The 13249-nt window shown below is 41.4% G+C and overlaps 1 protein-coding gene and 1 long non-coding RNA gene across 16 annotated transcripts in view; one reads left to right on the top strand and one right to left on the bottom strand.

Annotated features, from left to right (window-relative positions):
• LOC103482112 (rho GTPase-activating protein 23-like) overlaps positions 1 to 13249 on the bottom strand; it is a 128722-nt gene that overhangs the window by 56356 nt on the left and 59117 nt on the right. For 14 of the 15 annotated variants that reach the window (XM_008438047.3, XM_008438050.3, XM_008438046.3 and 11 more), the window contains exon 3: positions 9448 to 9478. In XM_008438047.3, the coding sequence (XP_008436269.1) occupies positions 9448 to 9478 (31 nt within the window). Of the gene's footprint in view, positions 1 to 3505; positions 3731 to 9447; positions 9479 to 13249 lie in introns of those variants that run through there. The other variant, XM_081600342.1, reaches the window with a different exon arrangement.
• LOC145549065 (uncharacterized) lies at positions 455 to 3719 on the top strand. The gene is made up of 2 exons (XR_014084993.1): positions 455 to 544; positions 3458 to 3719. It is a non-coding gene; the product is annotated as an uncharacterized LOC145549065 (long non-coding RNA).

The following is a 13249-nucleotide window of genomic DNA, read 5'->3' as shown; positions in this document are numbered from 1 at the left end:
TATAAACTAATGCCTCTTATATGCATCATTTTTTGTCTCACTGTTGGTGCAGATATTAGGTGAACACGGTGCTTTGCCTGCTAGTAGTTTAAATTAATTTCAGCTGCACACTTTCAAGAGTATTCAGATTTTAACATGCATTTTCTAAGTAGTATTTTAGTTCACTCTTACTCAGTAACTTCAGTGTTGCACCTCTGAAACATTTTTTTTGCAGTTTCTTTGTGATACCAGAACTATTTCACTTAAACATTTAATTTCCTGAGATATTGTCCATTTATTTTCAAGCAAAACTCTCAAAAAAAGCTGAAGATTTATTAGTTTTGATTACGTTGTGCAGCTAAATATGGACACTTATTAGTTTTAATTTTTCAGGTTTGCATCGTAACGCCTCGTGATGTTTCTGAGTCATGATCGTTGTGCCTTTAACGTTGTACCTTTCCACTGGATCCAGGCACCTGGACCAGCTGACCGGTACGGCGTCCATCAGTCCACGGTCTGCCGGATCATCACAACGTGGACTAACTTTTTTTTTTTTCAGTACTTGGTTAACCTTCCTATGGTGTTAGGGTCCCTACGGACCCGTTTTGAGTTTTAGCATGCATAAAAGTACTTCATACATTTGTTTTTTGCGTTGAAACTTTTTGACTTTGTCAGGGACTTCCATTTAAACAAAGTAAAATAATTTTTTTTTTTTTTACTAAATTATAAAGTGCTCTGGTGAAAAAAATGACTTTTGTGCTGTTCGGGTCATTTGTGACCCGGTTAAAATTTTCGATTATAAAACAATAAAAAAATGCCAAAAATTAAATCATAAACACACAATCAACCAACAGCCTCTTCCTCCAACCACTTGAAGTTCATTTAGGGGCTTTTCTCTTTGCCTTTTTGCGAGAACAAACAAAGGGAGACATGTCCAGGCTTGTCAAGCCATTTGAGTATAGACGTGGTGACTTGCAGAGTACACATCTCCAATTCACAGGATGCAACAATGAGGAGAAGATTCACTGTAAATGAAGCTTTGGATCACATCTTTGATGCAAATGAGGCAGAGGACACACAGGATTTTAGCGATGGAGATAAGCAGGCCTCTGAGAACGAAGATGATGTGGAGTACCAATTGGAAGAAACAGACACAACTGATCAGTCTGAAGAGGAGGTCACTGGTGCTGAAGCTGCTCCTGCTGAATCATTCCAATCCAAACGTGGCAACATCCGTTGGAGCACAGTTCCTCCTGATGTGCATGGAAGGACAGCTGCTGCAAACATCATCAAAATGACCCCTGGGGTCACGAGGTTTGCTGTGACAAGAGTAAGTGACATCAAGACGTGCTTTGATCTTTTTTTGCCATTGTCACTAAAAAAAGTCATAATTGCTATGACAAACCTTGAGGGGAAAAAAGTCCATGGCAACACTTGGAAAGACATTGATGAGACATACCTGGATGCCTACATTGGTGTTCTCCTCCTTGCTGGAGTTTACAGATCCAGCAATGAGGCAACTGAGAGTCTCTGGGATGCATCAACGGGCAGAAATATTTTCCGGGCAACAATGTCTCTTCAAACCTTTCAGATGATCTCAAGAGTCCTCAGATTTGACAATCGAGACACCAGAGCAAAATCTGACAAGCTTGCTCCCATCAGGGATGTTTGGGAGAGATGGGTGCAACTCCTTCCACTGATGTTCAACCCAGGGCCAGAGGTGACAGTGGATGAACGTTTTCTCCCTTTCCGAGGAAAATGCCCGTTCCGGCAATACATGCCTAGCAAGCCAGGCAAATATGGCATAAAAATCTGGGCAGCCTGTGATGCTAAAACAAGCTATGCATGGAACCTACAGATTTACACAGGCAAATCTGCAAGCGGCATCCCTGAAAAAAACCAAGGAAAACGTGTAGTCCTCGATTTGTCTACTGGACTGCAGGGTCACAACATCACTTGTGACAATTTTTTTACCAGCTATGACCTTGGACAAGAACTTCTCAGGAGGAAACTCACCATGGTGGGCACAGTAAAAAAAAATAAACCTGAGCTGCCTGCTGAAATGTTGCTGGTGAAGGACAGGGCTCCACTTTCCTCCAAATTTGTTTTCACAGATACCACCACTGTTGTTTCATACTGTCCAAAAAAACGACGGAATGTGATACTGATGTCCACTCTTCACAAAGATGCTGCCGTGTCATCAGGAAGTGACAAAAAGCCCATAATCATCCTGGACTACAACAAAAACAAAGGAGGAGTGGACAATCTGGACAAGCTGACTGCCACCTACACTTGCCAGCGAATGACCAGGAGATGGCCAATGGTTGTGTTTTACAACATCCTCAATGTGTCTGCATACAATGCATTTGTGTTGTGGACCCAAATTCACCAAGGGTGGAATTCAACCCAAAACACCAAGCGGAGAATGTTTCTTGAGGAGCTCGGGAATTCCCTTGTCAAGCCGCACATTGAGCAACGGGAATGGGTGCCCCGAGAGCCAGCTGCTGCAGACTTGGTCAGACAGCTGCAGTGGTCACCAAACACGCCATCCACATCCACAGAAACAAGAAGAGCATCAGCATCACCTTCCCCCTCAGCAGCCAGCCCTGCCTCAAGCACTCCATCCACAGCCACAATGCCAGTGAGACCACCTCGCTCAAAAAGAAAGAGGTGTCATGTCTGCCCTAGCAATATGGACAGAAAAACCTACATAGTGTGCTTCACCTGCAATAAATATATCTGTAAAGAACACACTAAAAGTGTCACTTTTTGCAACACATGCATCTAAACACACACACACACACACACACACACACACACACACACACACACACACACACACACAGGCATGTTCTTTGCACAGAGTATTTATAGAACAAGTACTTGATTTCTTTTGATGTGATTTTTTCAATTGGTTGTTTATTTGACCTTGCAAATCTTTGTTTTATTGTAATTTGTTATTATTTATGACTGTTCTGTTTTTCATATTGTTAAATATTGTATTAAAGTTCTATTGTGTGGGGAAAAAAAGACTTGTTTTTGCCCTTTTCTTGAAGTAAATATATACGGGTCCAAAATGACCCGAAACACCATAGATGTTGCTATATTTGATAATATTAAAATTAAAATCTTTTTTTTGTTGAACATTTAAGAAATGTGTTTTAATATCTCTCAGTTACACTCAGGTAACAGAACAACTGATTATTTTGTTGCCTTCTTCTCTTAAGGTTCATTTGACCACTTTTTAGACATTGAAAACGAGGGGTATTTTGTTAAAACAATGGCCCAGGGGGCCACAAAAAAATATTAAAACCAATCTTTTCATGGATAAGGGAGCCCAACCAGCTAAACAAGAGTTAAGAAAAACATTGGATGATAAAAGATTGTTTTTAGGGCATTTTATGGCTGATTTAATACACGGGTCCAAAATGACCCGCTAACACTACAGATGGCAGGAGAAAGCTAACACCAGAGGAAGGTTAAACTATGATCTAGAAACCGGAGCACCAGATATGTAAAACTCTACCTGCAGACGTTGTTGGCTACCCTGACCCTGCAGTCATCCTGGACGGGGCTGAGCCGGACTTCCTCTCCTCCAGAGTGACGAGTTTTCATCACCAGTAAAGGCAAAACAAGTCTGATGTCTGATTAGCTGATAGGAAGTATATTATATATTCACTGTTCATTTTGCTATCCTGTTTGTTCCTACAATAAAATTGAATCTCATTTGTAATTCTCTACATTTCACAAACCTTTTTTTTTCCCATTTCTCAGTGTTTAGATCAGGAATTCAAGTTGGATTGTTGGTTTGCGACCCAAGAGAAAAACAGACCGGAGCCAGCAGTTGTAGAGTACTCAATACTTTTCTTTTTTTCTTCAGTTCAGTTCAGTATACAGCGTGGCATTTCAAGTCACAAACAAGAAGAGCAAGAATCTCCTTTTCACCTGAACCATCTGGCTTTTAAATGATTGGCTCCCACCAGGACTAATTGGAGGGGTGGAGACATTCACATTTTCAGACAGAAACAAACAAACATTTGCACTAAACTATTCCTAAACAATGTCTACAGTTACAATTAACTCAAACAAAAACTATCTGGGCCCAAACAAAATTCAAAATACATCTCTCCTCCCTCTTAGAAAATGGATTTTCCCAATGAGGCTGATTGGTATCACCAGGTCCTTGTCAGCACTGCTCATGGGCGCGCTTCCATGGCAACACATGACCAGGTGACCTCAAAGAGAGAAGAGGATTAAAACAAGTAAATAAATCAAAGTACTTCCCAAAACAATACATTTACACAAATAAATTAGAATTTATAAAACACAAAAACAGCACCTGTTAGGGAGGGGGCAAATCCCTCACACTTCCCTCCCCTTCAGGAGACTCGCTGTGTCCACAGCGAGACAAGAAGTCTGCAACTGTATTCTCCTTTCCTGGAATGTAACCTATCTTGAACCGGTAAGGTTGAAGAGACAGGAACCATCGTGTGATGCGACTGTTTGTGTCTTTCATGGCCTCCAACCATTTTAGTGCACGATGGTCAGTCTCAAGGGTGAATTCTCGCCCCAGCAGATAATATCTGAGAGAGTCTATCGTCCATTTGATAGCCAGACACTCGAGCTCCACCGCCGAATATCTGGTCTCTCGCGGAAACAATTTCCTACTGATGTAGGCGACTGGTTTCTTCTCCGCCTCTTCTCCCTGCAAAAGAACCCCACCAATTCCCCTGGCAGATGCATCAGTCTGTACTATGAAGGGTAAAGAGAAGTTTGGGCTCTGAAGTACAGGTTCTTGACACAATGCCTGCTTCAAATCCTGGAAGGCCCTCTCCTGTGCTTCTCCCCACACAATTTTTGTCTTTGATGTCCCAGTGAGGTCAGAAAGAGGGGCTGCTCTAGCAGAAAAGTTCCTAATAAAGCGACGATACCAACCTACCAGGCCCAAAAAGGACCTGACTTGTCTTCTAGTTGTTGGTCTCTCTGTCGCTTTGATTGCCTCCATCTTGTCTTTCACTGACTTTATGACTCCCCCACCCAGGATGTGACCTAAATATTGGAGTTCCTTCTTTGCCAATGCACATTTCTTGGGATGAATAGTCAGGCCAGCTTGCTTGATGGTCTGTAGAACCCGTCTCAGATGAATTAGGTGTTCTTGCCAGGAGTTGCTGTAAATGACAATATCGTCAAGATAAGCTGCAGTAAATGATTCCATACCTGACAGTACCTTATTCATCAGTCTTTGAAACGTGGCCGGTGCACCATGAAGTCCAAAAGGCATCTTTGTGAACTGCCATAATCCCTGCGGGGTTCTGAAGGCAGTGAGAGGCTTAGCAGCATCCGTCAAAGGGACCTGCCAATATCCCTTGCAAAGATCTAAAGTACTTATATATTTAGCCTGGCCAACACATTCAATGAGGTCATCCAACCTTGGTAATGGGTAAGCGTCAAAGTCTGATTGAGCATTTACCTTTCTAAAGTCAATGCAAAAACGAATACTCCCATCTTTTTTGATCACCAAAACCACTGGATTGCTCCATTCGCTGGTAGATGGTTCAATCACGCCCAGCTTTAACATGACCTCAATTTCCTCCTTTAACACAGGAGACATCTTCTCTGGAATCCGATACATTCGCTGTCGAATGGGAACACTGGTTTTCAGATGAATATCATGTTCCACCAAGTTTGTGGCACCTGGTTGTTCTTTGAAAAGATCTGAAGGAACAATGGCCTCCAACTCCTGTTGCTGGGTGAGAGTGAGATGAGAGAGATCAAGTGAAATAACAGAGTCTTTTACAGATGGCAACTCACCCTCATCATCATCATCTTCCTCTTGCACTGCACGCACAAAGCATTGCTGACTAAGGGGCGGAGCCCGGGATTTCCACTCCTTAAGCAGATTGATATGAAAGGTTTGCTTTGAATTCCTTCTCTCAGGCATCTGAATCTCATAGGTTGTAGCACTTAGCTTCTTCATAACAGTATATGGTCCCTGCCATTTTGCTAAAAGTTTATTGTCAGATGTTGGAAGTAGTAAAAGAACCTTCTGACCTGGTTTGAAGGATCTGCATCTGGCCGTTTTATCATACCAGGTCTGTTGCTGCTGTTGAACCTTCTCCAGGTGCTCTCTGACGAGGTTGGTTGTCTCCTCCATCTTCTGTCTCATATTTAGAACATAGTTGATGACATTGGTTGACTGATCCTTCTTACCAACCCAGGACTCTTGAAGAACATCCAGAGGGCCCCTCAGCTGCCTGCCATAAAGAAGTTCAAATGGCGAAAAGCCAGTGGACGCCTGCGGAACTTCCCGATAAGCAAACAGAAGATAGGGTAGCCACTTATCCCAGTCTTTGCCATTGACAGAGATAAACTTCTTCAGCATACTCTTTAATGTCCGGTTGTACCTTTCTACCAGCCCATCAGTCTGTGGGTGGTAGGGGGTGGTCCGAATACCCTTTATGCCCAACAATCTGTAGACCTGCTTAAGATTGTTTGACAAAAAGTTAGTACCCTGGTCAGTAAGTACTTCAGATGGAATCCCCACTCTAGAGAACAACTGGAGTAAAGCATAGGCTATCTGTTTAGCTGTTATGTCCCTAAGGGGGAAAGCCTCTGGATAGCGAGTGCTATAGTCGCACACAACCAGAATAAACCGATTTCCTGCTTGAGTCCGTTCCAGTGGTCCCACAATGTCCATACCTATTCTGCTGAAAGGAACATCAATAATAGGTAATGACTGTAGTGGGTACTTTGGGACATTCTTTCCCCCTGACAGTTGACACACTGCACATGATTGGCAGTACTCTTTTACCTGATTATAAAGACCTGGCCAATAAAACCTGGCATAAATCCTGTCATAGGTCTTTTTAAAACCCAAATGTCCTGCCCATGGTGCCCCATGACCCAAATTTAGCACCTGTTCCCTTAGACTTTGTGGAACCACCAGTTTCTCACATGCTGTTTTTCCTCCATGAAGATAAAGCAACCCATCTCTAAGGATATAATACCCCCCCTCAGGCTGTTTATCAATTTCTCCCACAGCAATATGAGTTGCTTGATCAAAAAGACCATTCAGTGATTCATCAGACTGTTGTAATCTCTTGAAGTCAACTTGCGAGCCCACAATGTCCCCATCAAGATCTGGCAATCCCAAAGATGTTTGTCTAACTGTGCCTGCCATTTTCTGAAGCCGCCTTTGTCGTTTGCTTTTCCTCACTTTAACCACACTCTCAGAAGGAATATCAAAGTTAAAGAAGGGCAGTTCTTGCAGAGAATTCAGTTTAACAGTAGTCTCAGGGTTTATTTGCTGGCCTGTCTCCACAGTCTCAGGTAGAGGTTCAGAATCACCCCCAGCTAATTGTTTAGCTTGTTTTTGTGATCGGGTTACAACATACACCGGCTTACAGGCCTGGATCAGTTCTGGCAAGACTGGAATATCCAGACCCAAAATAACTTTATGGGGAAGACCTTCCACTACACCTACACTTAAGAGATAAGTTTGGTTTGCCACTTCTAGATAGATCGCCGCAGTGGGGCACAAATAAATTACACAAATAAATAAATTACACAAATAAATTAGAATTTATAAAACACAAAAACAGCACCTGTTAGGGAGGGGGCAAATCCCTCACATGGATGTTAAAATGCAACACATTTAGGTTATACCAGCAAAGAAATGTAATAAGTTGTTAGTCATATAATTTAATATACTGAATAAGGCTGGATGATATGACTTACAACAGTTTTTTTCGTACCAGATTTGATTTTAATCGATTCCTCTCGTCCTCAATTTCTATAATAAAATCACAGAAAATATTTTCAAAAAATGCCTTTATTTCAATCATCTGTTCTGTGAGTTGTATAAGGGAGCATTAAGATCAGGATACAATCAATTTTAATTGCAAGAAAGCAGTCATTGTTACAGCAGAATAAAGATGCAATTTTATAACGATGTCTTAAAACGACAAGAAGTCGTTTTAATGAGAAATAAAGATTCAGATTGATCTGATGTAACCAGCTCAGTCCATGTGGTTCTGACATTTGTCAGTAATCAAGAGGATGTACATTTACACCTCAACTGACCAGGTAAGCATTAAGGTAAAACTAAATTTAAAAAAGGAGCAAATACTGTATACAAAATGGAAACAAAGCAACTGATAGAAATACTTTCTATATAAAGAAAAGCAAAAACGTTAATAGCAGGAGAAAAGTTGTTGGCAACATTAGCTCAGCCAATCTCTCCCTCCAGGAAGCCATCAAACTGAACTCCTGTCCAACTCCAACTATGATAAAGATTAAAAAAAAGAAAGAAAAGGGAAAGTTAAAATAACAAATAATGGCAATTTAATAATTCAGATCTAATGCGTTCTGGAATCTATTATTGACATTTTACAAATTTCACAAATCAATTAGAAGGTTTCACAAATGTTTTATTTATTCTGCTGTTAGTACAGAATAATCTAGTTTGGTCTGAAATGTCTAGGTGTTGTAGTTTTTACAGTACAACACATTAAAAAAAGCTCAAGATAGTGAAAAATTAAGTGTAATCGCCCTTTAGCTATTTTCCGAATTAGATGCTACATTCGGTGCTAACTTCAGCTTCGACTGATAGCTTGGGCACAATATAGACAGATCTATATATGTTTATATAGATGTATATCTATATCCATCTATACAGCATAGATATGTAGATTGCACACTGCACAGATAATCAAAACACTTAACGTTTACATAGCACCTTTGTAAGCTTGTCCCTGTTAGCTACGTCAGACATATGAAGCATTATGGTGAATACAAACCATTTATTAACTTACCTTCAAAGTTATTGTGAAGTTTTGACACATCCAGCTTAAATCCTTTGTTGTTGTTGGAGCTTTTCAGGACATCTGAATAATTCTATAAGCATCATTAATAGTCCTGCAGGACTGAAGAGCCACTGTTAACATACTGTTCCCTGTTAACATACTGTTCCCTGTTAACATACTGTTGCCTGTTAACATACTGTTCCCTGTTAACATACTGTTCCCTGTTAACATACTGTTCCCTGTTAACATACTGTTCCCTGTTAACATACTGTTGCCTGTGAACCGGAAGCATTCTATGTGGCAAAAAAAATGCGGAAGTGCTAAAACGGATGATTATCCTTTTTTGGTTGTTTGCTATTTTAATAAATAGTGAAAGATTATTAAGGCAGTTAAAAATTCATACATATTCATTCATATTTTGTTCACTTAAAGTATACGTTTATTGAATATATTAAAAGTGTATTTTGGTACAATTATGTTTAAGTGTGTTTAAAGTACTAATTTCGAAATTGGTACAAATGTATTTTTAGTATACTTCAGATATACTTATAGGTACTACACTTAATATTTAGTATACTTAAAGTGTACTTTCACAAATTTAAGTATGTTTGAAGTATACTAAAGTATACTTTTTTTCACCTGGGACAGGACATAAAACACTTACCCTTTCCTGGTAAATTATCATTTTCTTCATCCTGTGGGAAAGTAAAAAAAGAAAAAGAAAGAAAGAAAAAATCATTAGGCAGGACAGACACAGAGAGGTGTTACTGAGCTCAGATTTTACACCCAGGGCTACACCACTGGTCCCCCACCCTGGTCCTCAGGGTCCACTGTCCTGCATGGTTTATATGTTTCCCCACTCCAGCACAGCTGATCAGATGATTGCATTACTTCCTCAGCATAAATTGCTAGTTAATCACTTATTCATTTAAGCCAAGTGTGCAGCAGCAGGGGAACACCTACAACATGCAGGGGCAGTGGGGACTTCTGCTCTACACCATGGCTACTGAATGAGAAATGTGCAGCTTCCTGTGCCCAGGAAACTTGTAGTCTAAGCTGTTATTGAAGGACCTGCAAGAGGTCAGAGGATAAGAAATCATCAATAGCTTATTTCACACATTAATCCATGTAGCACTGACTTCCCGTTAGTTTGCTGAACCAGCTGCTGCCCTTATAAAAATGTGAGGTTCCCTCAGAAATGTAGCACACTTTACATTACACTCTATGCAATTTTCAACTGAAGATGCTGTTGCCACTGTCCTGCATGCTGTCTTCTCCCACCTTGCGCACCGAGATACCTATGCACATTTCAGCTCGGCATTCAATACCATCCTCCCTGACAGATAAGTCTATAATCTGGCAGACCTGGGAATTCCCTCTTCCACCTGTTGCTGTCCAGGACTTCCTGACAGATCGCAAGCAAAGAGTCAGAATGGGCCCCCATACTTCTTCAGCGATCTACATCAGCACTGGCTGGGGAGCCAGGGCTGTGTTTTCAGCCTTCTGCTCTTCACGCTGTACTGATGGACTGAAACATGATTGTGTTTCAGTCCATCAAAGTACCACCCTTGTTAAATTTACAGACGACACAACTGTAGTGGGCCTCATCTCAGGGGGGGATGAGTCTGCCTACAGGAACGAGGTGGAGCGAATTACAGCATGGTGCACAGACAACCTGATCCTAAACACAGCCAAGACCAAGGAGATCATAATGGATTTTAGGAGAAGGAAAAGAGACATTGAACCACTTAACATCTGCGTAGATGGTGTCAAACGTCCGTTTCCTGGGAGTTCAGATCATGGATAAACTGGCCTGGGATGTAAACACAGCAGAACTGGCAAAGAAGGCCCAGCAGAGGATCTATTTCCTGAGAGTCCTCAGGAGGAGTTTCTCAAAAACTGCTGGTGTCCTTCTCGATGTTCTATTGGAAATATCATCTGCTATTGTCTCTGTGTGGTTCCCCAGCTGCACAGAGGAAGACTCTCCAGAGAATCGTAAAATCTGTCCAGAAGACCATCGGCTGCTCTCTGCCTACTCTTGAAGATCTCCACAGGTCCCGCTGTCTCAGGAAAGCCAGGAATATTTTAAAAGACTCCTCACATCCCAGTCACAATTTGTTCCAACTGTTGCCATCTGGCTGCAGTTACAGGAGCATTAAAGCAACAACAAACAGACTGAAGAACGGTTTATACCTGGTAGCCATAAGAGCATTAAATACCCTGAAGTACTACTTTTCACCAATTTCACTATAATCCATGTAACTTATTGCATGGTTCTATAATGACAATAAAGATTATTATTATTATTGTCATTCTAGTCTCTTGATCATTGAATCAGAGTCTTCTTTCAGCAGTCAGCAGTAATGTCCATCCACCAGTCTCTATGGTAAGCAACTGTCAAGATCTCTGATGGGTGGTGTCTGTCTCCAATAACTTTATCCCTGCATCAGCTTTGATTCAGTCATTCATCATTACATTAGAAAATCCTGCAGCAGGCCCACAATGTTGCTATGGGAGTGGTCAAAAACAAAAACATAGCAGTTGACTACTTGTAGGTGTACATGCAGAGTGTGTGAGCTGTAAATAAACCTTTGTTTATCCAGGAGAAACACTAGATGAAGGAAGCACTGTTGTTTCCTCCAAGCTATTCCCAGAAAACAGCTCTACTGCTGTACTGCTGTTCCTTGTGCTTTTGATTGTGTCTGCATGATCTCATCATGAGATTGATCAAGTTGCTCTCATATAGACTTCTACAATGTCATGTAACAGCAGGGGATGTCTTTGATCCTGGAGACCATCTAAGTCAGGGGTCCCCAAACTTTTTCCTGTGAGGGCCACATAACTTTTCCTTCTCTGTTGGGGGGCCGGAGTCAGTTTGTAACAGAAAAAGTGAAACAGAAAAAGACGATTGCAGGAGTGCCTAAATGTAAAAAAATATATCGTTTTCCAGAAAGCACAATCAAATAATCCTCTCTGGGTTCTTCAGAGAAAAAATCCAGGAAGGATTATAGTCCGTATTTTCCGAACTATGAGCCGCACTGGACTATAAGCCACAACCTCAAAGCTTTTTTTGTTTTTTAAACCAGTAAACATAAAACATATAAGCAGCAGATATCTCTGCCGGTTTTCCACAACAATGCAGCAGCAGCAGAGGGGCGGACAGCCAAAATCTGAGTCATAACAGGTCAATTGAATATCACATTTATTAGGGTTGAAAAAGAAAAAGTTGCCACGTTTAGATTTAACAGAACTGATTACGGTAATTTCCGAACGGTAACTGTAACAGTAAAAGTGCTGATCCTTCGTGTTGCTACTAGCATGTGCTAACCCAATGGTCCCGAACCTTTTTATTACCGCGGACCAGTCAAGACTTGGGAATTTTGTTGCAGCCCTGGGAGAGGGAGGGGGGATGAACAGTCAGATAAAGCATCTTGGCTAAGGCTAGTGGTGTTCCCGCTAAATCCTGAATATGCCCTGTTTGAGGTGTCTTTGCCCTTTTATCGCAGCCTGTGGGTTTTTCCCTGACTGGGAACGAGAATACAACCTGCTGAATGTGACAGGGAGCCAATCAGAAAGCGCGGTGACGTCAGAGCAGAGGGGAATCCCAAACAGCTGACATATCGCGCAACTGAGAGTCCGGTGGATATCGGAGATGATATGTGGAAATGTTTATTATTATATGTAAAGGTCATTATTACATAAGTTTATGTTTATTCAGTTAAAAATGTTAACTATGAAAAACACAGTCACCTCCAAATCATAGTGCCGCAAATAGAGCGGCTGCTCCCGTCGTCTTTCATCCACTGTCTTTTCTTTTTGTTGCGTCTTTTATCTCTTAAAATGATTCCACAAACTCTCACTATTGCTTCTACATCGTCATCCATGTTTGGTTATTCTAAATTCCTGCTATGTTGGGGGTTTTACTGGATTATCCTCTGGAATCGGGATGTTTGTGACTGGAATCGCTTCGTGCCGTGTGGCTGAACACGAACCATCGAACCTGTTGGACTTTATCAGCTCTGTGGTCACAGAGGTTTGGAGAATCGGCCGACATTCTTAAATCTTTCCGTTTAAACCAGACTTAAGACTCACAAGCTCTACTCCTCTCCTCTCGACCACTGCCCAAATGCTCTGACTCTGGTCGCTATGGTAACGTTATATATCCCATTGAAATAAGATACAGAAACGTCACAAAAACGAACATCTTACGTTGGTGAAAATTTTAACTCACGATACTGACTAACGGAGCCCTGAGCTTGTTTCTCTGCAACCAGACGGTCCCATCTAGGAGTCCTGGATAAATTCATCCTCCTGTCTCTTCTCTGGGCCTTTTCTCCTTTGTAAAGAAACTTTCCAAAGACATCTGAACTGTTTCTGACTCATTTTGCTGTTTGTGGCTCAATGTTGGCGCGCAAGTAACCAGACTTCCAATGATTCACTTCCTGCTAAAGAGTCCCCTGGTGGTT

Source organism: Poecilia reticulata, chromosome 19 (genome assembly GCF_904066995.2).
Source record: "Poecilia reticulata chromosome 19, P_reticulata-male-v2, whole genome shotgun sequence".
Lineage (NCBI taxonomy): Eukaryota > Metazoa > Chordata > Actinopteri > Cyprinodontiformes > Poeciliidae > Poecilia > Poecilia reticulata.
This window is presented reverse-complemented; position numbering and strand designations above follow the sequence as displayed.